Here is a 26982-nt window from a genome sequence, read left to right on the forward strand (position 1 = left end):
GGGTTTCTCACATAATTAGGTGATTAAGTCGTGACTTAGTAATTAGGTTTTGAATTCCTGCGACACCAATAGTAACGTTGACGGATCGATAATCATTAATAATGAGAAAATAATTGTTTCACAAGCTGTTAGATCCTGACCAAACCGACTCTCTCAAATCTCTACTGCCAAAAAAGACTACGACTCTATCAGGCGACTAAGGGAGACGGCATCCACTTCCTGTCATATGTTGACTCAGATGTAAAACTGTCTTCAATTTAAACTATTGTAAATTATTTGGGTTAGTTTTTGCTAGAAAAATCTACAACAACCAAATTATGGTTTCATCTGATAATTGGCCCAAGATCATAGACCAAAACGAAATAGTTATTACTTAATAGTATTTCAAATGTATATGAACAAATTCTTTTAAAAACATGAACAAAAAGATAACTACTTTTTATCAAAACCTACAAATCGCTACACGTTTTTTTTGACACATTAATTCAAAATGTCCCAAAATAAACATTAATAGTAGCAAGCAGAACCAGCTGTAGATAATTTAATAATTTCATGTTATGGTTAACTGTGAAAAACTGTGAAAAGAAATCTTTGAAGAGGTGTAAAGGTGTAAACGTTCCTGTGCACTCATCTTTATAAAATAAACTTACTGTTCTCTAATAATCAAAACCAAAAGATCTCAACCATTAGATCAGTACTATTACTATTTTAGCAAAAAAAAATATAAAAAAGTATAATTATTGAAAATGAAAAAAATATTTTGGGCTAACCAATCTTGTACTAATTCTTCCTCGATAAATTCAAGCGAACGTAAAAATGATAAGGAACCGTTGCTCTAATATTAAACCGTGCTAAGAAATGAAAGTTTAAAAGGACTGAAGAGAGGCGAAACCGCCATATTTTTGCAACAATATTAATACGAAAGAAGGGGAGAATGTAATTTCTGAAATGTGTTCGGGTTTATTAAATCAGGAATAAAAACACATATATCTAATACCGGAAAGTTAAAATAGGCTGGGGCATAATAAATTTATGTCTTATATATTCATGTTCTTGCTTTTTTAGTCGAAAGTTTATTTCAAATGATAAAACGCTAAATGCTACGTTTCGTGGTGGATTATTGATATTAATAATTTCATTGATATTGGTTTAGGTAAATTATTTATATATTGTATTGTACTGTAAAGTTAAATTAATTCACATATATCTAGGATAAGAGTTGTCAAATTGTCTATATTTGACAACTTAACAGTAATCACATCATCATCACGTGTATGTCGGTAACATATTCACAAATCAGATTTAATAGTCTACGACTGAACAAATGAGGCACTTTAACTAGTCACAACTATAGCTCAGATGGTCTTGAGGTTCTTTGATGCTGTTAGTTTACTTTCATGTGAAGTTAATATTGCCGTGTCGTTTACATATCTGGCTAGTTTTGTGATCGGTAGACCTATATATAGGAGAAACAATATCGTACCCAGTACAATTCCTTGTAGGTAGAAGTTCTAAATATTTTTTTAATTTTTTTATTATTTATTATTTAATTAATATATTGTTACTAGTCGTTTCAGTCTAACCTACAATTTATCTTCATGATAACTTTAATCTAGGTATATATCTAGGAGGACCCATCGACCCTAACTCAGTCTCTGGTGAAATAATGTTTATACATGTCACTGCTTAATCTTATATATAAAAATGAATCGCAAAATATGTTCCTAAGCGCATAACTCAACAACGCCTGGACCAATTTGGCCAAATCTTTTTTTAAAATGTTCGTTGAAGTTCAGGGATGGTTTTTACGGCGAGAAAAATTAGAATTATTGCTGGAAAAACCCTAAAAATAGCCCTTTTTGTTTGAATTTGTTTCGTGTATCAGTTGACAATTCATCTGTCATCTGTCAAAAGTCATCTGTAACAGACAACTTTTTTTTTTTAAATTTGATATGACTTGAACTCAAATCCTTTTAATCCGTACGAATTGTTTTATTTATTTAAAATTTTTTATTTGTTTAAAATTTAATTCAAATTTTAAATAAATAAAACAATTCGTACGGCTTAAAAGGATTTGAGTTCAAGTCATATCAAATTTAAAAAAAAAAGTTGTCTGTTACAGATGACTTTTGACAGATGACAGATGAATTGTCAAGTGATACACGAAACAAATTCGTATATCGTGTTTTGTGCAGAGTGTTTAGTTAGTTAGTGTTTGTTTAGTTCGTGATTAGTGAAAAAATAATTTATATTTGATATGCCTCCTATAAGACGAAGCAATTTAGGTAGAAGAACCAGAAATGCTATAAACCAAGCTAATTACCGATCTAATCGTACTGCACAAGAACGTGACGACGGAAATGAACGTGAAAGAATTCGGATATCACAAACGCGTGAAGCGCGAGCGCGACATTCAACTAATAATCGCGCAAGTTTGAATCCAGCTGCTTTCAGTTACGATGTGTCAATTGACTACAGTAACTACCAATGTGTTGTTATTGGTTCTATGAACTTGGTTTGCTCACACTGTAAGGCATTAAAATACAAAAACGAAGCCAATGGATTGTGTTGCGCAAATGGTAAAGTGAAATTGATACAATTGGATCCACCACCAGAACCATTGTACTCATTGGTTTCAGGAATAGGAACAGATTCTATACACTTTTTGACACATATTCAACAATATAACAATTGCTTTCAAATGACTTCATTTGGGGCAACAAATGCAGTTCGGGAAAATTTTATGCCAACTTTCAAGGTATGTATTATAGCAGTTACTCATAATTATTTTAGCGAACAAAATTTTCTGTCACCAAAGTTAAGATGTGTTACTAATCTTCAATTTCTTAATCATTACGAAATATATCACTTAGTCATCATATTATATGGTGATTCAGTTTCAGTGACACTTTTATTATATTTTATATTTGATAGATATTAGTTAAAACTAAATATATACTTTTTAAGATCAAATATTATTTAAGTTTGATCATTGACAATCCATTAATTTATACCACACCATAATATTTTTTTTATTTACAGATACAAGGGCAAATATATCACAGAGCAGGTTCACTGTTACCAGTGTCAGATAGCGACAACAAATTCCTGCAAATTTATTTTATGGGCAATTCACCACAAGAAATTGATCTGCGTTGTGCACATAACAATTTAGTAAAAAGGTCTATTGTAGAATAATCACAAAATTGTAATCAGAGCTGATAAAACACCTGCAGGTCAACATACAAGACGTTTTAATGCACCAACTATTGATGAAGTTGCTATCGTTGTAGTTGGAGAAAACTTGGAATCCCGTGATATTGTTTTACATCGTCGGAATTTTCAATTACAACCTATAAAGGAAACACACCGCTCATATGATGCACTGCAATATCCCATTATATTTTGGCAAGGTGAAGATGGCTACGATTTATCAATAAAAATGATAAATCCCATTACAGGTAACTAAAATATTAGTTTAGCTATGGCGATAATATCTCAGTCACTATATTATGTATTTTAATTTTATATTTGAATGTTATTAAAACAAAATCTGTTTACAGGTTCTGAAACCAACAAAAAAGTCAGTTCAATGAACTATTATTCATACCGCCTAATGATTCGGGAAAATGCAGATAATCACATATTGAAATGTCGGCGATTATATCACAAATATGTTGATGACATGTATGTTAAAATTGAAACGGAGAGATTAACATTCATCAGGTTGAATCAAACCAAACTCCGATCTGAAGAGTATATTCACCTTCGAGATGCGATTAATACTGATGGAAATGCACAGAATGTCGGTCGGATGACTATTCTTCCAGCAACATACATCGGAAGCCCTCGGCATATGCACGAATATGCTCAAGATGCCATGTCGTATGTTCGTCATTATGGTACAGCAGATTTGTTCATCACATTTACATGCAATCCGCAATGGATAGAAATTAAGCAGGAGTTATTACCTGGGAAATCATCCATTGATCGTCATGATATTACAGCCAGAGTCTTTAGACAAAAGTTGAAATCTTTAATGAATTTCATCGTAAAACATAATGTGTTTGGTGAGACACGCTGCTGGATGTATTCTGTGGAGTGGCAGAAACGAGGATTGCCACATGCACACATTTTGATTTGGTTGGTTGAAAAGATAAGGCCAAATGAAGTTGATGCAGTGATATCAGCTGAAATCCCTAATGTACAAGTAGATCCTGGATTGCATGAGGTAGTTATCAAAAACATGATACATGGTCCCTGTGGAACTCTTAATCAAAATTCACCGTGTATGATGGATGGTAAATGTTCAAAACGATATCCACGGACATTAATATCGGAAACAATTACTGGTAATGACGGTTATCCATTGTATCGTCGCAGATCGACAGCAGACAATGGAAAATCAACAATTGTCAAATTAAATCAACAAGATATTGAAATAGATAATCGTTGGATTGTTCCATATTCACCCATTTTATCAAAGACATTCAAAGCACACATCAACGTTGAATCTTGCCATTCAGTGAAATCGATTAAATACATTTGCAAATATGTAACCAAAGGGAGTGATATGGCTGTGATTGGAATTGGTGCAGAGAATTCTAATGATGGAGTTACCCAATACCAAATGGGCCGCTATGTCAGTAGTAATGAAGCAGTTTGGCGAATATTTTCTTTTCCTATTCATGAGAGACACCCTTCTGTTGTTCACTTAGCTGTGCATTTAGAAAATGGACAAAGAGTGTATTTTACAGCACAGAACGCAGTACAAAGAGCTGCTCAGCCACCATCTACTACATTAACCAGTTTTTTTGAGACATGCCAAAACGATGATTTCGCACAAACATTGCTATATTCTGAAATGCCAAAATATTATACCTGGAATCAATCCTCAAGGAGATTTATACGACGGAAACAAGGAAAACCAGTTCCAGGATATACAGATGTATATTCCACCGATGCGATTGGCCGGATTTATTCAGTACATCCAAGCAATGATGAATGTTTTTATTTACGACTGCTATTAGTCAATGTACGTGGCCCAACATCATTCCAACAGTTACGAACTGTTGATGGTGAATTGTGTGGATCCTACAGAGAAGCCTGTCAACGTTTGCAATTGCTTGAAAATGACGCTCATTGGGATCAAACTCTCAATGATGCTGTAATATCATCACACACTCATCAAATACGAACATTGTTTTCTATAATCATATCTACATGCTTCCCATCAAACCCAATTGATTTGTGGATGAAGTACAAAGATTATATGTGTGATGACATTTTGTATCAAATACGGAATAGAATGGGAAATCCAAATATACAAATCAGTGAAGAAATTTACAATGAAGCATTGATTTCAATTGAGGACATGTGCTTGATAATGTCAAACAAACTATTAATTCAATTAGGCCTGACCGCGCCCAATCGTCCAATGCATGACGCTTTTAACCAAGAGTTGCATCGAGAAAGACTGTATGATCTCAACGCTTTGAAAGAATAAATTCAAACAAATCTTCCACTGTTAAATGAACAACAGAAGTATGTATTTGAAACTCTTATGAAAGTAACAAATGATGAAACTGGAGGGATTTATTTCTTAGATGCACCTGGTGGTACAGGAAAAACTTTTTTTATTTCATTAATATTAGCAACAATTCGCTCACAAAATAAAATTGCACTTGCACTCGCTTCGTCGGGAATCGCAGCAACTTTGCTTGAAGGTGGTCGAACAGCCCATTCAGCACTAAAATTGCCATTAAATATGCAAAGCAATGAAACTCCAACCTGCAACGTTTCGAAGAACTCTGCAATGGCAAAGGTTTTGCAGCAATGTAAATTGATTGTTTGGGATGAATGCACGATGGCACATAAAAAATCTTTGGAGGCTTTAGACAGAACCTTAAAAGATCTACGTAGCAATAATAACCGATTTGGTGGTGCAATGATTTTATTAGCAGGAGATTTTCGTCAAACATTGCCAGTGATTCCACGATCAACGCCAGCTGATGAACTCAATGCATGTCTAAAGTCCTCCAATTTGTGGAAACATGTTAAAGTACTTCATTTAAGCAAGAATATGCGTGTCGAGTTGCAAAATGACCAATCTGGAAACATATTCTCTAAACAACTCATTGACATTGGTAATGGCAAATTTCCTATAGACATGTTGACGGCTTGCTTTTGCTATGACTATAAACAAGTCCCAGGGGCAATCATTAAGTGTTTGTGGTATTAATCTAGAAAACCCATGTTTCTCACATGGTCAATTGTATGTTGCCTGTTCCCGTGTTGGAAAACCATCAGATTTGTTTATCTATGCGCCAGGTAATCAAACAAAAAACATCGTATACCACAAAGCAATATAATGATAATAATAATAATAATTATGATTCACATGATTAACAATAAAGCGATTACTTACTTTTCAATCCTTATATATGTTTTATTTAATTATTTTTTATTCACAACGCCCTATCACCAGGGTGATGGTTCTGTTCAGGAGAATTTTTTAAAATACGTAGGCACAAAAACTGCCACATTACAAATCTTTTTGACAGGACGAAGTCTGTCGGGTCAGCTAGTATTTTAATATATGCACATCACTACACAACACTACACAAGATCAGATGGTTTGATGCTTTTGAGTCTGTGTCCTGTTCTGGTGGTATCCAATAGTTGAAATATTTCATTATTCGTATGAGAATGGAGCCTTTCCTCATGCCCCCTTTCAATTCTCTTGATTTCTTGACTGACTGTGGGTATCTGAAGGTCCCGATGTAGGTAAACAGTCCTATAGTATTTGGGTGCACCCACAATACCTCTCAGGACTTTGTTCTGAAAAATGTGTATTTAATTCAGGTTACTCTTTGCAGAACATCCCCATAATTGAACTTCATATGTCCATATAGGTTTTAGTATTTGCTTATATAACAGCAATTTATTATGTACTGATAATTATGATTTTCTTCCAATTAGCCAGTACATTTTCCTATATTTCAATTCCAGTTCTTTTCTTTTCTTCTTTATATGTTCCTTCCAGCGAAAGTTTTGCATAGAGATTCATTCGTTCTAAATATGTTGGATGTAATTTAGTGTGTTCATCGCCTTATGTAGTAAAATGTCTATCTTTGAGTTGACGTATAAATTTTATATTAATTTTGTTTACCAGTCCATGCACTCAAATCTATAGATCCATACTTATTGTGAAATCTGAATTGATATTCAAAAATAGTATACCTATCTTCTGTTGTATTATTAAGCCTCTTTATATATAAATATCTCAAACAATTTTGACGTTATATATAAAGAACTAATAGACCGATAGGAAGTGACATCTTCTAGTTTTTTCCTTGTTTGAAAATTATGATTATTTTAGCAATTGTCTAAATGGATTTTTTACACCCTTCTCTGATAGTTATTAGATCATATCCCAGAACATTTTTACAATTAGTCGCCCTCATTATTATTAGTTTAATTTATCTTATACTAATTTACTGTGCGGGTAAATCAATTTGAAAATGGGGAATTTAGGAATAAGTATATATCTTTACATAGCTCAGACGGGAAGTTTTTTATAATAGTAATATTAAGGGAATGTGAGAGAATGTCTTTGCTTTATAACTTCTATCCTAATTATTCTCATTGTTTTTAATATGTGGCTTATACCGCTGGGACTTTTTCAATTGGGACCTCAGATGGATGCCAATTTTCCAAATACTCTTGAATCTCTTGGTTTTGATCATTTCGAATCTTTTCAGCTCTTTTATTGTTTTATTAAATTAACTTTTGCTTTCATAGACTCTTAATTGTTGCCAGTTCTTCCGTAGCTTTCTCCACTTTCTCCACAAATTGTTGATGAATTATATTGTTATTAAATGTCTCACTGTTAGAAAGGCGAACCATGCTGCCTCCTACATATTGTTTTATGTTTATTGTTGCTACAAAAGCTTATTTTTGATGATAGTTTCTCAAAAGACTGTCTAAAAAAATGTTGCTAATCAAAGCAGATAAACTACCTATATATAGCTTTTATTCTGCGTAGAAGGACATTAGTAATGCAATGAGGACGCCTAAGCAGGAAGCACCCCATACATGCGAATAAAAACAACTTCGGCATCACTATCATGAGACTTGGATCTCTCTTGAGAGTCTTTATTATTAGTTTTACATATTATATTCAAACATTACTGAAGAAAGATCCGATTAACAGAAAAACAAATATTTCTTTAGCATATACAGCACAGTCCCATCATCTGCACAAATAATAATCAGTAAAATCAGTGAATTAAAAGTACATATTGTTTTACAATTCAGCCTATTCTCCAGATCAGCTTTCCATTCATTATGTTTCTCGCCGAAGTAATATTATGTTGCAAGCCTTGGGGAACAGTATTACGATAACCGGATCCACTAATAGTAGAGTAAGTACATTGAAATAGAGAGGAAAATACAACTGCAAATTAACAAATCTATTTTTTGCCCAACAACCAAGTAAATAAAATAGATAAATAACAAATATTTGATTGTTCAGCGATATATATTTGTGTAAATGCAAAGTATGATGATCACGATTAAATTTTCGACATTCATTCCACTGTTCAGTAAATCTGTTGCCTACGCCTCTTCAAACAGTTTTAGAAACTTATAGTAATACTTGTCCGTCATGTCCTAATTGTCAATTCTGATATCAATAATTTAAAAGGGGTGATGTTAATATGACAGAGAAATAGAGATTTAACATTATAGGAAATTTTCGGGAAAAGTTTCGTGATGTCCAACATCTAGATGTCGCTGCCTTTAACTTATTACTTGCATTACTCGCTATACTAATATTCGCGACGAGATCTGATTGACTCACTTTGTTTCTATAGTGTTTTTATTATTTATTTATTGTTAGAGCCATTTTCAGTATGCCTGACATAAGAAGAAGTTCGTTTAAAATTTAAATTATTAGTTCATTAGCATCATAGGATAGAGAGACTTAGAAGCGCATGTTTCATGTTAAAAATGGTTCTAAGTTACGGAATCACCGCATGAGAATGCTTACGCATGCGCGCTATAACAGTTAGGTACGGCGGGATATTTGAAAATGATTAGCGCAAATCTTAAAAACTTTAACGGGAATTTAACAAAGTATAGTAAAAAATTTTAGTGGGAAATTAAAGTGGGAAATTAAAAAAAATTCTTATAATTCCATTGGAAAATAAAAAAATCTATTTGAACATATTTTATTGAAATATTACGATTACATTAATTTTCCTTGACCGAAAAAAGAACATTGACGTAATCACAGAGATATCTCCATTACCCAAAACACGTAATCCACTAATAATATTTAAAATAAACTAAAAACAAATCTTAAAATAAGATGATATAACTATTAATAGTTGTGTTGTTTTATATTTAAGAATCAAATAAATTAACAACCTACCTAAATTGAGGTACATTTCATCAAATATGACAACTGTAGCTACTTCTGTTTAGTTAAGTTTCTAAGCTGTAACCACTATCGATACCATCGATAATATAATAAGTCAAATAAATTCTCAATCTAGGAAGTGTTGTGAGGCTACATTATTCCCCAACATATCCGAATTTGGCGCATGCCCACTTTGGCTGCATTTTATTTGAATACAGAGAATAGTCCGAGTGTGGCGCGTGCGAATACACAGCTTTATTTACTTAAGTTTTATCGTAATTATTGGAATTAATATCGAATATATTAAGCAGGTAAATAGGTTCAGGAGATAAAAAAATATGGTAAAATTTTGGAAATATCACATTTTATTTAAAAAATAATTGAATAAAATGAAATAATAAAAATAATTTTTATATGCCTTTCTATTTTTATAAAAACACAATATTTAAATAAATTTACCTATTTGAACAATTAAAAAGAACTCCAAGAACCATATAAATAAACAGTACCATAAAAAAACCAAAATCATTTAGATCAAACACATCCAGTAAAATTAAAATGAAACGAAACAGTCACCACTATATATGAAAGCAGTAAATGACTGGTGATGAAAAGTGTATCTACTATGAGTATCTAATTAAGTGTAAAAATTTACAATCGTTACAGCATATTTTTTTGTTATAAGTTGGGTTTATTCACCCAGGTTATCAAATCAGTTTATTCATATATATAAATATCAAATATTTATTTTTTGATTTAACAATTTATTCCGTTCTGGAAGAAGTTATGCAAACGGCTATATACTTTTCTTCTTGGATCAGTAGTTGCAAATTCAATAAAATAGTAGCTCCGGAATGCAAACTTATTAAGAGAGGATTCACTGAAATTCTATACACGAGGAATTTTGGAGCAAAATTTATTGCCTAAGATAAAATAGGTATACAAAATTTAACAACAGAGAAAGACTCAAAATTTGCTTTCATTATAAGAAAACAGAAATTGATGGCACCAAACAAATATGAAAAAGGGAAAAGACTGAAGAAATAATTTTGATTTATTCCAAAGTTCCTTGTATATATATATATATATATATATATATATATATATATATATATATATATATATATATATATGTTATTATTATTTTATTTACCAAAATTTATTTCAGAAATTAACTTGTTTTTTATTTAAATTTTATTAGTCAATTAAACATGGCGCGCCGCACCTGCGTGGCAAACCTTATCAAAGAACCAGATAAATGACTTCACATAGTTTTCTCTCTATTGCTCTATGGATACAAGTGGTATATGTAATTAATTACAATGTTTGGCAGAGTATGTTACTCTATGGTTGATATTAATGACAAATATCATACTGGTGGGCCAAAAAGGATCGAAGATATTGAAAATTTATTGTAAGATATCATAATATGATATATTATATATTTATTATATTTTCAGCCTAACAGTTGATGAATCTACTGTTTTCAAAAGTTTACATACGATAGAAAATAGCTATAAGAAGGAAAAATAGTTTCCATATCGATTTATTGAAAATAATTTTATAATAAATAATAAATAATTGATATTGTCATTTTGAAACGTCATTTCGTTGACTTTTCGTTCCATTGCTTATCAAACATGAAAAAGAAGAGTATTCTGACCGGTGATGAGAAGTGTATCTACTATGACTATCTAGTTAAGTGTAAAATGCCATGAGCTGGTCCAAGAGAGCCATTAACATCGACAGCGAAGTGGAATATTCATGGCCATAAGACGTGTTACTGTGCATATGGTCGAATACGCAAAGCAAAGTATATTATGAGTTGCTAAAACTCAATGAAAATATTACTACTAATGTCTGACGGAAATTGAACAAACTAAATGACATTATGTTGCCACGAATAACCAGTAATATACACAAATTCATCATCTGATTGGATATCGACCGCAACCAACATACTTCAGATATAGCGCTTTCCGATTTGCACACACTAGTTCAAATCATGGTTTCATGATAAATGGCTTAATGCATGATTTCATACACTAAAGATATGCGAAAATTCATCGACGATAATCACTATCATAATATGAATCACAGTATCACCAGAAATATGGAAAAAATGTAGAAAATGATGTAGAATATTTTCATTAATACATGTTCCACCAATTTTATCGAATCAGTACATTTTTAAAGTGAAAAAATGATCAAAATACATTTAAACTTCTGTAACACAAAATTCAGTAAGATGTAATTAATACAAATGGATGTCATTTAACTTAAAGCTAACTGCGTCATTCGTTTATATAACTTAGACTGCATTATTTAGTTATGATACTAAATGAATTTAATTCGAACTATATAATTAAGTTTCCGATAATAATACGTTTAACAGCGTCCGTAAATGTCTTTTACATTGTGTACGATATTGGAAATACACCAATACGAATAAAATGAAATAATAAAAATTATTTTTATATGCCTTTCTATTTTTATAAAAACACAATATTTAAATAAATTTACCTATTTGAACAATTAAAAAGAACTCCAAATAAAGAGTACCATAAAAAAGACCAAAATCATTTAGATCAAACACATCCAGTAAAATTAAAATGAACCGAAACAGTCATCACTATATATGAAAGCAGTAAATGACTCGTGATGAAAATTGTATCTACTATGAGTATCTAATTAAGTATAAAAAGTCATGAGCTAGTCCCAAAGAGCCATTAACATCGACAGTGAAGTGGAATATTCATGGCCAAGACGTGTTATTGTGCATATGGTCGAATACTCAGGCAAAGTATATTATGAGCTGCTAAAACTCAACGAAAATATTACTACTAATGTCTGACGGTAATTGAACAAACTAAATGACATTATGTTGCCAGTAATAACCAGTAATATACACAAATTCATCATATGATTGGATATCGGCCGGAACCAACATACTTATCAGATATAGCGCCTTCTGATTAGCACACACTAGTTCAAATCATAGTTTCATGATAAATGGCTTAACTTGCATGGTTTCATACACTAAAGATATGCGAAAATTCATCGACGAGAATCACTATCATAATATGAATCACAGTATCACCAGAAATATGGAAGAAATGTAGAAAATGATGTAGAATATTTTCATTAATACATGTTCCACCAATTTATCGAATCAGTGCATTTTTAAAGTGAAAAAATGATCAAAATACTTTCAAACTTCTGTAACACAAAATTTAACAATATGCAATTAATACAAAGGGATGTCATTTAATTTAAAACTAACTGCGTTTATATAACTTAGACTGCATTATTTAGTTATCATACTAAATGAATTTAATTCCAGTTATATAATTAAGTTTCCGATAATAATACATTTAACAGCGTCCGTAAATGTCTTTTACATTGTGTACGATATTGGAAAGACGCCAAACAAAATCTTCTTGGATAATAATGTAGAATGAAAAACAATTTCGAAGCTCCTCTCGACAAAAGAATTTCAGACGGTTTCAGTTTACTTGATCGTAACGCCCTTTTGTTTCTCAAAAATAACGGGGCACTAAAATAAAGCCGTGAAAAGTAAATAAAACTGTCATTTCATTGAGATCTTTCATTACGGGGAACCATGAATATTCAAATTACACTAAAGCAAACAAATTTTATAGGCGACAGTTTAAGGTTTAATTTTTATTATTTGGTGTCCAAATTTTATTTTATTGGTTTCTAAACTTTTGTAACAATTTAATGGGAAACAAATTACAACAACACTGGTAATATAAGAGGAAATAAAATCTATTTTTGTATTACTATTATTGCGTAGTATTAATAATAAATCTCCAACAAGAAGTTAAAACAAGTTATGTGATGAAACATCATTTATAAAAACTTATCTACAATAAAAGTTATACTAATATACTTAAACTATACTAGAACTCTATTCTTAATAAGAAGTTTCTTCAATACGATTATGTTAGTTTTTTATTCAACTAAGAAATTAGCTATAAGCCTATAAATTAATTTTAAAATATTTGGAAGAGATGGTGTTATTGTGTATTAAAAAGAATGTGTCATTTCGAATTGTGGGAAAAAAATTAAAAATGTATTAAATGCTGTTTGAAGCTTACAGCAACCATACTCCATTGATTTCAACATGTGCATACTATGAGTAATTTCAACGTTTTAAAGAAGACGACGAATTTGAAAGCATTACTCGATAATGATCCACGTAAAATCCAAGAAAGATGTGCAGAATTAGTGGGAGTAACGCATGACAACATCTTGAAATGCTTGAATAACATAGAATAACAAAAGTTTGGATATTTTGTGCCGTATAAATTCCGTTTAATTAAATTCCGTAAACTGTCATTTGGTCGTGCGGCGTTACTTCCATGTATTATTATTGGGGATAAAAAATAGATTCTCAGTGATTAACAATAAACTCCTTTAAGATAACCCAAAGGCAAAAAAATATATTGAGACCACCAGGTCACTCATCAATATAAATGGCAAACCCGATTATCCATGGCCCCAAGCTAGTGCATTGTATATAGCGGGACCAGCTGCTATAACCTAATGAAACCATAAATACGTGCAAAGGCACAACAATGTTATGCATGACAATGCTTGACCACGTGTTGCCACAACAAAATCGGTGAAAATATATTAGAAACATTAAAATGGCAATTGCTACCCAACCATCTGTATTCTACGGACCTTGTTCCTACTAATAACTACTGTTCCAAAATACAATTTGTGATCTTTCTGAGCATATGTTTAGATTTTTGGAGTGAGCCTAAAAAGATACATCGCTCTTTCGAAATTAAATTCATAAAATGTCTGAATTATGGAAAAAAGTAGTGGTTATCTATGCAAAATAAAAACCTGTTGAAATTAATTTATGGGCTCACAGTTACAACAAAAAAGTTTATTGTCACTTATTCTTTAAAATTAGGCATAAATCAAAAACACTCCTCATTTTCCAATTCTAAAAAAATATTGAGTCAAATTCATTCTGTATATATAGGATGATAAATTATATATCTTATGTTATATTACCTATAGGATTATATTAGACAAACACTTCTAAATAGATTAATTATGGCTAAAAAGACGGCCCTAAGAAAGATTTTAAAGTTTTAAAATATTCACTGGTCTCAGTTTTAAATATGTTCTTGTAACTAAAAATTATTAAAATATCAAAACACTGTCAGAGCTCAACCAACTGTAATTTTTATACTAACCATAATAATCTGCCATCTTTCTAGAAACAGGTGGATTCAACCCAATATCCAACCCAAACTAACGATATTGGACTTAGAAGATTTCATAAAGAAAATAGCTGAGTATTTTAAATGTTTGATATCAAAAGATTTATTTGATATGATAATATGAACACCATGCAATATAGTATATCTTGTTGCATGTTGGCAACACTGCTATTGCGAAACCCTTTATACCGGAAGTCAACCCTAAGCTACGGAAGAAGTAGTGCAACGACCATAGAGGTGGTTGTGAATCTCATTTTCACACCACTGTCCGGATTACTGTGAATGAATATCTCGATCTAGCATATTGTTGCCAACATTTTTATATTTCAAGATGGTACGCGCTATATATTCATAGAGAAGAAAAGGGTCAGTCTTGGTTTGAGCAGTATCAGAATATCATCAAACATCTTCTCTCACCCGCACTATCGCTACGTCTTGACATAATTGAACCGAATTGAAGAATTGAACTATTAATTAATTGAATAAAAATAAAAATTACGACTTCAATTTAAAATAGTTACAGTAATTGACGAACAATGTTTTGATTATAATGCATAATGATAATTTATCAGAGAAAAACGTTAAAGGTCACCGAGAGAAACATAAAAATTTACTTATATCCCCAGTACCTTCCCCAATAAGCTATTTTCAAAATAAATCAACTATGATACATGATGATGGTATTAGTGAACACTATGGGAAATGAATGTCTGATGTCCCTAATCTACCGGTTTCTGAACCACTGTTCTAGTACATTTTTGTTACTCCTAGTGTTTCGCACTTCTAGTTTTGTTTAGTTTAAATGTTGTATAACAAACACACTTCTGAACTCATCAGAAATATCACATTGCCTTAGCCATAAAAACTCCCTTTCAGCATGCCGCATTCTGGTATAATGGACCTGGTATACTATGGCACATACTTGACTTATACCTATAGAACTATAGAACATATACTAAATTTCGTTCTAATTTATTTTGAATTAACTTCGATTCATATATTTAATAAATATTTATATTTAATGTATTGTTATATATTGTTTGTATCATATTATTATATGTCTAACAAGCTCTGACCAGTTTATTTAATAAACATAACAGGTCAATTGAGAAGTCCCCACCCTGCCGGATAGATGGCGCTACTAGAATTAAGTCCATATATTTTTTAATTAGCCATAACCCTCAAAAAATGCGTGTATAAATTTGACAGCTGTCGGATCATTAGTGAATTATAGCATGTTGAATGAAGCTACTTTTACTATTGTGAAAAATTGATAAAAAAGAATTTTGCGTGTTGATAAAATATTGCTTTTTGAAGAGAAAAAATATAATTGAAGCAAAAACTTGGCTTGATGCGGAGATTCTGGACACTATTCTAGGAAAATCAACATTCAAGGATTGATATGCTAAGTTTAGGCGTAGTGAAATGAACACCGAAGACGGTGAACGCCCTAAAGAGGTTGTTGCCAACGAAAACATTTAAAAAATCCATAAAATGAATTTGAACGACCGTTAATTGAAGTTGAATGAATAGGAGACAAATATATCAAGTAAACATGTACATCATATCATTCACGAATATTTGGGTATGAGATAGCTCTGTGTAAAGTACGAGTAAAAGCACGAGCTCACTTTTACCAAAAACAAGTTGATGATTCGGAGCAGTGTTTGAAGATGACAATGGATGAAACATGGCTCCATCATTTAACTCTAAAATCCAATCGACAGTCATCCGAGTGGACTGCATAAGATGAACCTGCTCCAAAACGTTGGAAAACGCAACAGTCGCATGGCAAGGTTATGGCGTCTGTATTTTGGAATGCGCATGGAAAGATTTTCATTGACTACCTTGAAAAAGGAAGGACCATCAACAGCGACTATTACATAGCATTATTGAACCGTTTGAAGTGCTGCTTCACCAAGACAATGCACCGTGTCACAAGTCTGTGAAATCGATGGCAAAAATCCATCCCAATCCCAAATCAATTTAGAATTGGACTTCGAATTGCTTCCCCAGCCACCGTATTCTCCAGGTCTGGGCCCCAGCAACTATTTCCTGTTTTCAGGTCTCAAAGAATGCTCGCTGGGGATACATTTTCGTCGAATGAAGAGGTGATCGCCGAAAGTGAGGCCTATTTTGAAGCAAAAGACAAATCGTACTACAAAAATTGTATCGAATAGATGGAGGGTCTTATTGAAGGGAAATATGTTGAATAAAAAAACTAATTTTGCCAAAAAAATGTGTTTTACTATGGTAGGGCGGGGACTTTTCAATTGACCAGTTACTCAATAAAATATAATAATAAGTAATCAAATAACTTTTGTTTCAGATACTCAAACTGGTTCAACACGTTCTGGTCAATCTGTTAATACCTTCGCTATGAACATGAACACTAGTACTGAGGGTCAGTTGAGATCTAGAAGGAAGGCTGCTAAAATGTTAGTGGCTGTAGTGGCGATGTTTGCTTTCTGCTTCTTTCCAGTTCATCTATTATCCATACTACGGTAAGTACATAATATATTAAAACTAACAATGCGAAACTATATATTGAAATATAAAACGAAAAAATAAATGATAAAATATAAAATATAAAATAATAAGATGAAATATAAAATAAAATGAAATGAATAAAATAAAAGAAAAATAAATGCAAAATTAGAATTGAGAAGTTAATATTACGTATATTATTCGCACCAATATTACTTCAATCTAAAGGAATTGATTGATAATATCACGGTTTAAGATCTCGTCAACACGTTATCATTTTTAAATATGTAAATCACTAAAAAAAAGAGGTTTGAGACTTTATGTATATTATACATTCCAAATGATAACAAAGATTAAAATAATAATACATTAATACATTAATATGTTAAAAGCTATGATATAAAAGAATAAAATAGCAACGATAAAACTGACATAAACAGTAGAACAAAATATAAACAAACTAATAAATAAAATTAAGGCCTCCATAATAAAACTTTTTACAAGATAAAACTCAATTCCAAACTATAGACGTATTGAAGAGAAACTAATGCTGCAACTAATTATTACGGAGAATTGGAACATCCAGAGCAGGCTCGAATGAATCTGTATAAATTACACAAGTCATTAACATGTTATGTGGATCGAAATATAGTTGTTATACCACTCGATTATACAACATATTCTTAAAAAAAATTTCACCTTTTACGGAAAGGGAAATATACTGTATTTTCATTGATTGCAGATGAATTATATCAAAAATAAAAAATTCCGACGTACGCATGCATAGAGTCCATCTAGGGTTTCACTTTTCATATTACACAAACTATTAATTAACTTATTAATTAACCTTAATAATGGTTGACTGTTACACTATTAGGTCCTTGGGAACCAACTGAGTATTTAATACTGGAGTCCTTCTTGAATTAATTAAAATGTACTAAATATCACAATTGTTTAATACTGTTACTTAATCTTTTTGTGTATATTATAAGATTCCAACAACCTTTGTTTATTAGCGTCTCCCAATGTAAGAGCATTAATCTCGTCTTGTAAATTGATCATACTGTTTAAGTCCAAGCTTGAACAGCAGTTCAAATCAAAAGCGTTACATAATTATGAATTTAAAGAAATTATTGTGGAAAATTCTTAATTGAAAATAATCACCACGCGACATTCAACGTTTAATAGTCAGATATTTTTTATTTAAATATTTCTATACCATTGTCAGTATTTCATACACCATCAATTGACGATTATTGAGAATACCATACTGCAAGGCTAAAAATTATAATAGGGTCATTTGACAAACGTTCAAACTATACCCGATATTTCATCTAAAGACATATATTCTGACTCTGAGAGAAAATTGAATTCACCAAAAGAATATCAGCAACAAATATTGGGGCTTTTATTCTCAGATTTTCGACAGCGAAAGAGAGAAATTAATAAACGTAATTTGACGCGTTTCATCACAAAACCAAAATGACCAGTCCGTTCCTAAACAAAATTAATTTCTTAGGAATTGTGTGGTTATTAAAAAAACTGTTCGATTTACAACATATAACATATGACATTAAGACCATTTATAAATTGTCATTTTTCGCTCGAATATAATTATTAAAAAAAAAATGGTACGAATTAGGTTCAATATCTTACTGGGATCACATTATATAGTCTATTCAAAGTGTATTTTTAAGCATCATCGAAATTTGTGAAGTCAAAGCGTCGCAATGTTGCCGCATCAACTATGAGTTTTAGTTCAGTTTGGCTTTGACATAAAACACTATTCTAGTCTAAATAAATTAATTAAACAAAAATACTACTTTAAAATATAACTTATTTTAACATTATAGTACATCTAATTTATATATTATCGACTTAAAACTATAATTAAGAACATATAATAGTTTGTAGGTTAGATTTGTTTTGTTTACATTGAACTTTTTTCCACACCACCCATGAGGTAGAGTTCTAGGTAAATATTTTTAAGTAGTGGTATCCCCCTGGACGCCTAACAACAATTATATATCAAAGTAATGTATTTTACTTTCATTCGAGAGCATATTTACCTTTTTACATTTAGTCCTTGTTTCCTTCGATGGTGTGTTTACTTGCCATGTCATTTTGATACCACTGTAGTTTTTATTTCTTCTACTACTACCTGTGAACACCATTTTTGATAAAATTAATCTCTGAATTCTGCCTAATGCATTTACCCCAAAACAGTTACTATTCATTTTCTCCTCATTCATTCTAACCTAATGCTCATATTTAATTTCGAACAATTACAATCATACCTGTGCACACAAATCTTTCACACCCTACAATTCCATTTCCTACAGGTATATTCTATTAATTATATGCATACATTTAGTGAGTTCTACTCTCGTCAATCACTAAACTGTTAATTTCCAATCTGTGTAAATCATGATCACGATTCCAACATTTATCAATTACTTCCTCTGTATTTCTTATCGAGTTCATCCAAACCGAAGGTGTTATGGTTGATAATGCTTCCTTCCATATATCCAAACAGTTCTTGATGGTATATCCTTCTCGACCACTATGTCTATTATAATAATTCTTTGATATCCCACATATCAACTCGATTGGATTGAATATGCATTGATAGGAAGTCATAATATTATGTGACCATATTGTTCAGCCATCTGATCTTTATTCGGGCTTATTTCTAAAAAAATAAATAGCAAAAAAACCAATGAAACATTTCATTCATATTTCATTTATACCTAGTAACAATTTGAAATAGTTCAGTTTTCAGCATAGTCTCTTTCATGTTTTGAAAACCATTGCTTCATTACAGTCTTTATTGATGCCTATTGTTGAGATTTTTTTCCACCCGTGTACTATGATATGGTGCACTGTCCGAAATAATAACTGATGGTTCTTTCAGGTTTTTTAACAAATGATTTTCAAACCATAACAAAAACATGTTATAGTTTATGTCTCCATGGTAGTCTCCCTTGGATTTGGAGAGAAACACGAATTCTGCACCAGGAATAAAATCATTCTTATTCCCTGTATGAACAACAATATATCTACAATTAATTATTAATAAATATTATCATGAAATGTTCAATATGAATCAAGTGCTATTATATCTTTTAAGTTTTCCATCAATTCTTGTTGTATTTATACTTTTTTTGTTACTGCCTTGCCAAGAGTGTCCCAATGAACCATTTCGAAATATCCAAATTTCATCAAGATACACTATTTCAAATAATGTATCTTCCTTGATCTTATTGTATGCCTTTAACCTAACTTTATGCCTAACTCTTTTATGTATACTTTGCAGACTATTTTCTATGAAATAAATTTATTAAATTATGTTAATATCGATAAAATAGTTTATGTACTCACTGTTCTTATACATTTCGTATATTTGATCTCGGATATAGCCGATATCAAGATAATCAAGTTTTCTTGGTTGAATTTAACGTATCGTTTTTGTAAGCGATGTTATTCACAGTACCGACACTAATATTCATCGCAGGAGCAACACGCAGTTAAAAAAATATTATCAATAAAATTGCAACAACTTATAGTATTTAAGCGGAATTATAAATATTATAAACGGATTCCTTCAATGGAATTTACGGGAAAAAGTGGACCTTCGTTGTCTCGTCCCTTGTCGAAATAACTTATTAAAGCCGCAGTCAATTTTGCCAAAATTATCTATTTTTATTATTTAATTCTTCACTGCTTTGCTGTATTCATTGATATTTTGAAAAGAGAAGATGGATATCACTTAAACATTAAACAAAGAAATACAGTTACATGTACAAAATATACATTTTTTTTTGTACAATTAATTGATTTGTATCTTATTTATATTTTTATTGCAGAGGTGTGGAAATTAACAAAAAAAATTGAGCGACGAACTTTTACCCATACCAATTGGTGTTCCATGCCAATCAAGATAAAGATTATTTTATCTATAGCCAATTCAAAACAGTAGTGACACCTGTGTCAATATGTGTCTGTCTAAAGTTGTAAATTCGTTTTACAGTCAAACAATGTTGTCCTGCTCATTTTATTCTACTTAAAAAGAGATAGAATGCTATTAGACAAGTTCGATCATGTAAAAGAAAGAGCTTGCAAAAGTTGTGCGTTTGTCAAACGTCAGCAAAATTCTTCAAAATATTATAATTACGGGTTATAAACCGTCAAACGTTGTTTTAACGCTTTGTTTTATTAACTTTCAATTCGCCTGGGTTTTTATTGAAAAAATTTTTTGCGCCTTGCAGCTGCACTGAATATTAATACGGGCAGTTTGGTGTTTCAGTAAGTACATTTTTCAATCGAAACATAATTTAATACAGTTATTTTAGAAAAAATTGTTAGCCTGGAAATTATCCATAAAAAGTCGAAAGATATACAGCTATTTGAGGGATGTGGAACATCCCTTCATACACTGCTGGGTAATATAGGATATAAATGGTGTAAAGATAACCCACGAAGGGGTTTAATGGAACTTCCAGAGATTGCTTTTAAAAGAATACCATATTTAAAATCACATTAAAAAATTATTATATCAATTTATATATTTAAGTGAGACTTAAATATTTCAGAATGGTACATTGGGCTCATTGCAAGATAATAATAAATATAGTGTAAAGACAGCAATAGTTGATGTAAAAAGGCGGAATAACTATCTATTGGGTCTTGTTAGTCATAACTTTTTTTAACAATTCATTGCAGACATATAACTCTTCATGCTGGAAACAGGAATACTTTTATTTCTTGTGTAGAATTAGTGTTTTCCTCTAAGTCTCAGAGTGACTACCGTGAAGAAATGATCCATAACTTGTTTTGTCAGTAATTTGAAAATCAGCTTTTAAAGAACTTGGAGGAACCATCAGTTATTGTTATCTACAATGCATGCTGTATCTACCATATTATAGTACACTGATGGGGAAAATTATATCAACAAAGGCTGCAATTGAGGAATGGCTTGAACTATATAAAATATGTTTCAAGGAAATCATATTAAAGAATGAACTATTTCTAACTGGTACTAGATACATATATATGAAATATTTAATTATATTTTATTTAATTTACTTTTTTAGAAATAAGCCTGAGAAAGATACCTGGTAGATCAGATCACTGAACGTTATGGTCACAGAGTATTACGTCTTTGTCCCTATCACTTATTTCTAATATATCACTCACTCTATCGCATATTTATTCCAATTGTGTTGATATGGGCAACACAATTGTAATGCAAATAATTATTACTATAGATATTCAGGTCAAGAAGGATATTCAAACCAGAACACTGGATTTATGGAAAGAGGCATTGTCGAAAATAACACCTTCGAACCTCCAAATAGCACATTGAAGAAGAAATTGACAAATGGTATAATCTTGAGCAAATTCTTGATAGATTGGAAATAAATAGCTTAATTATTAACTTGATTAGTGTTTCTGAAGGCTGCAGTGATTGAATAAAACTTTATGAATGTTGGTTTTTGATTCAACGCTGACAATTACCAAGACAGGGTGATAAAAGAGGAAAAAACTAAAGGTCAGTATATAATTAAGATACTTTAACTGTAGGAAATTGTACTATAGAGTGTGAAAGCTTTATGACCATGTGTGTTATTCTTCAAAATATACATGAACATTTGTTTAAAATGTATGAGGAGAGAAATAATAATACTATTTTACAGTTATGGCAAATGCATTAAGAAGAATGCAGTTATTAAATGTAGTTTTATCAAGAAAGGCGTATACAGGTAGTAACAAGACAAGCTAAGGAGAAATATAGTAATATCGTAATGACTTTACAAGAAAACATTGCATCGAGAGAAACAAGAACTAAGCGTGAAACTTAAACATTGCGACGTTCTGACAGGTCTCCCGTGTCACTAGTGTTTCGAAGTGAATATACATCGTTAGTATATTGCGAATATTCAAAGTGAGCGACTACGATAGATTATTTTTCTATCTCTACTGTTATAAATAATAATTAAACATGTAAAACTTTAAGAGGACGAATGTTAAGAATTTGAAGAAGAGTAATTGCTGAAATTTTGTAAAAATAAAAGACATACAGTATGCTAGTGTCGGAAAGGAATATAAGAATAATATAATGACATTATACTCTGCTAGTTCAAAGGATAAATAAACTGAAACTAAAACAACTATAAATGGGTCACAGCAGTCCAAGTTTGTATAAGATAAGAGGTAGTATTTTGGAAGCATTATGCAAATTGTTAATGGTTGGACTAGCAAATAACAAATTACTGCAACTGAAAAGGCGACAATTGACACACAATCTTATGTCAAAAGCAAAGATTACATGGATAATATGTATCATATGTTGTAGAATTTTCCCGAAGCTCCGTTTTGGCAGCGATGGTGACAAATAAAAGTGTTAAGAGAGACATAAACATCTAAAGCTGGTTAAGATGAAGACAAGATAGATTCAGAGCTCCACGTACACGAGATAAATATATAAAAGGAAACATTCCTACAATACACGTGATTGGAGAAATAAATGTAAATCTACAACAGCTATTGCTGAATAACGTAATGGTAAACTCCTTCCCTTCCTCCCTTCTGATTTAAGCCACACTACAAAGATGAGTTTATCTTTGCTTTCAAGACTGATATAAGAAGACCGTTTGGGCCATAAGCTATCAACCGCAACCGGTAGAGAAATAGTACTCTCAAGAATTTTGGCTGATCGTTCTTATCCCAAAATCACATTTTTACTTCTAACACAGCAGGTTTTATTTAATTCTTGATACAAAAATATCTGTTTTAATATGGATATGCATTTCCCATAGTATTTTAGTTTCAGTTCACCATAAATTCCACATTTCCGACGGGATACAACATCAAATTTATAATTTTTAATTTAATTCAGCTTTACAATGTCCTTATCAAAACAATCTGAACGTTTTGTGCAGTTCTGCAGATTTCTTCAAAATAATAGTAATCAATCAAATTGTACTTACTGGAATCAAAACTCGATAAAAACAACAACGGAAATATTTTTTTAAGCTACTGATACCCAATCACTAATAATTGAATCTGTTCCCCTATTGTTGACCCACGTATATCTTACAAAATGAGAAGAACTTCGCAGAAGAAGCATATCGAAGCAAATAGTTAGTTGTTTCCTTGGTATTATCAGTCACGTAGCTACAGAAGTCTAAGAAGATGCGAATCATTTTTCCAAAAATTATGTATTTTATTTTGTTAAACCTTATGTCAACACAATTACACTTAAATGATAATAATAAATTAAAATGGAAAGCAGACGTAATACTGCATAAAATGAGATGTATTTTTAAACGGTATATTCCTTTTTACTATGTATTTTTACTCCATAGAAATGACAAAGGACGTTATTACTTATTAAGGTAACAAAAAGAACATAACACATTCTCCAATTTAACTATTAAATTGCTAATTTAAGACCGTCGCATGGGATTATCTGCAGATGGCCAGGAAAATTCCCCCACTATTGTATTTGGTTCCGCAACGATGAACATGCAAGTGTGGCAATTTATTCGGAAATTGCGACTTTGTCCGCAAAAGTAAAATAAACTATAGAACCAAATTGTCTTTCTCCGTCCCGTATATTACGATTTAAACTAATCTGACACAAAATATTCACGTAAAGCTGTCATGTTAAAATTATCTTTATACAAAATATAATGCCATAAGTAATAAATATTTATCACTAGCATAAAGCGGCAAGGATCTAGGATAGCAGACACCGCGTCGTCATGCGACAAACGCTGGAAAGTAAGAAGTAATTTGTATTCCGCTTAAAAAATATTTAGAAACCTCAGTCTTCTTTTTATAGTGCCTCGGTCGAGATAGGATTGGTGTTCTGTAGTCTATTTGACATTGAGTTAAATCCAGGAATTTTAACATATCTTCTGGATGGTTTTCCGTCGATTTTATATCATTTTGTGAAAAGCTTTACCATCATTAAGGACAAGATATATTTGCGATGGTAGATATAAGGCATATTTCCTATAAAGGTCTCGTATTACAATATAACTGATTACAAGATCATCCATTCCCTCACGATAGAAACAGAATAATTAATATATGGTTAAAGGAAAATAATTTTGTCATTTCTAATAAATGCCTTGAAAATCATGTATTTGTAGTAATACCTATGCAATGAAGTCATATTGTAGTATATTTTAAAGGTAATAGTCTATAGAACATGGAGAATCCATACTCGAACAAGTTACTTTTGTTATAATTTGCTTTTTTACTTCCAAAAAAGGAAAATGGAGAGGAAGATTCTAGAAAATTATGGAGTGATTATGGTTATGAATTTATTGGATTTCGTTCTCCTTCCGCAAATTTCCGGAAGAAAACACGAAGGGGACGTAGCCGGCCAATTGTAGAAAAAAATGAAGAAATCCTGAAACAATGCCATGTAAACCGACTGTTAAGTGTTGAGAAGAGAAAGCAATGTTAATAACGATTATATAAAGAGAAAAATACATAAGGTGAAGAAAGTTAAGAAATTAGTTCAGAATGGCTTAATAAATCGTATGATTAGTTTTATTATTTCCGATTCCGACATAGAACCTAACTGCTGATTATACAAACTGACTGATAAAAACTCGATAATAACCGTTCTGTTTGTGATGTCTGCTAATTATGTGGTTTCTTTGAGGTGTGCGGAATAACCTACCGAAATAGAAACATAAAAATTACCGTTGTGAATCAGAACGGCTTTAAGGCTTCTTTTTGATGAATCTATGAAAATGAAAGGCATTTGAAAAAATCCTGGTATCCTGGAATTTTGACCTATACATATACATATCTTTATATATCTGGATGGTTTTCCGTTGATTGTATATCATTTTGTGAAAAACTTTACCATTATTAAAGACAAAATATATTTGCGATGGTAGATATAAGGCATATTTCCTATAAAGGTCTCGTATTACAATATAACTGATTGCAAGATCATCCATTCCCTCACGATAGGAATAGAATAATTAATATATGGTAAAAGGAAAATAATTTTGTCATTTCTAATAAATGCCTTGAAAATCATGTATTTGTAGTAATACTTATTCAATGAAGTCATAGTGTAGTATATTTTAAAGGTAACAGTCTATAGAACATGGAAAATCCACACTCGAACAAGTTACTTTTGTTATAATTTGCTTTTTTACTTCCAAAAAAGGAAAATGGAGAGGAAGGTTCTAGAAAATTATGGAATGATTATGATTTTGAATTTATTGGATTTCGTTCTCCTTCCGCAAATTTCCGGAAGAAAACACGAAGGGGACACTACCATGTAAACCAACTGTTGAGTGTTAAGAAGCGAAAACAATGTCAATAACGATTATATAAAGAGAACAATGCATAAGGTGACGAAAGTTAAGAAATTAGTTGAGAATGGCTTAATAAATCGTATGATTAGTTTTAATACTGCCGATTCCGACATGGAACTGTCGGAATACATACACAATTTGACCTATACATATACATATCTTTATATATCTGGATGGTTTTCCCTTGATTGTACATCATTTTGTGAAAAACTTTACCATTATTAAAGACAAGATATATTTACGATAGTATATAAGGCATATTTCCTAAGAAGGTCTCGTATTAAAATATAACTGATTGCAAGATCATCCATACGATTGCAATAGAATAATCAATATATGGCTAAAGAAAAATAATTTTGTTATTTCTAATAAATGCCTTGAAAATCATGTATTTATGTAATACTTATACAATGAAGTCACAGTGTAATACAGTTTAAAGGTAATAGTCTATGTAACA

At 31.2% G+C, this 26982-nt stretch overlaps 3 protein-coding genes across 4 annotated transcripts in view; all 3 read left to right on the plus strand.

Annotated features, from left to right (window-relative positions):
• The window catches only part of LOC143200605 (orexin/Hypocretin receptor type 1), a 1081956-nt gene that overhangs the window by 923205 nt on the left and 131769 nt on the right, over window positions 1-26982 (plus strand). The window contains exon 6 of the mRNA XM_076411106.1: window positions 17018-17192. Coding sequence (XP_076267221.1) covers window positions 17018-17192 — 175 coding nt within the window. The remainder of the gene's footprint in view (window positions 1-17017; window positions 17193-26982) is intronic.
• LOC143201047 (uncharacterized) lies at window positions 2132-3198 on the plus strand. The gene is made up of 2 exons (XM_076411893.1): window positions 2132-2758; window positions 3043-3198. The coding sequence occupies exons 1-2, from the start codon at window positions 2258-2260 to the stop codon at window positions 3196-3198; spliced, it is 657 nt and encodes a 218-aa protein (XP_076268008.1). The 5' UTR covers window positions 2132-2257.
• LOC143200604 (uncharacterized) lies at window positions 3210-6430 on the plus strand. 2 transcript variants are annotated; one of them, XM_076411104.1, is made up of 3 exons: window positions 3331-3461; window positions 3564-5544; window positions 5607-5700. In XM_076411104.1, exons 1-2 carry the CDS (start codon window positions 3443-3445, stop codon window positions 5504-5506), a joined length of 1962 nt encoding a protein of 653 aa, XP_076267219.1. In that variant the 5' UTR covers window positions 3331-3442; the 3' UTR covers window positions 5507-5544; window positions 5607-5700. The 2 variants fall into 2 exon arrangements, with proteins under 2 accessions (XP_076267220.1, XP_076267219.1); XM_076411105.1 differs by having other exon boundaries at window positions 3210-3461; window positions 3564-6430.

This window comes from Rhynchophorus ferrugineus, unplaced genomic scaffold (assembly GCF_030347505.1).
Source record: "Rhynchophorus ferrugineus isolate W39M unplaced genomic scaffold, kcgeb_rfMv2 rfM8, whole genome shotgun sequence".
NCBI lineage: Eukaryota > Metazoa > Arthropoda > Insecta > Coleoptera > Curculionidae > Rhynchophorus > Rhynchophorus ferrugineus.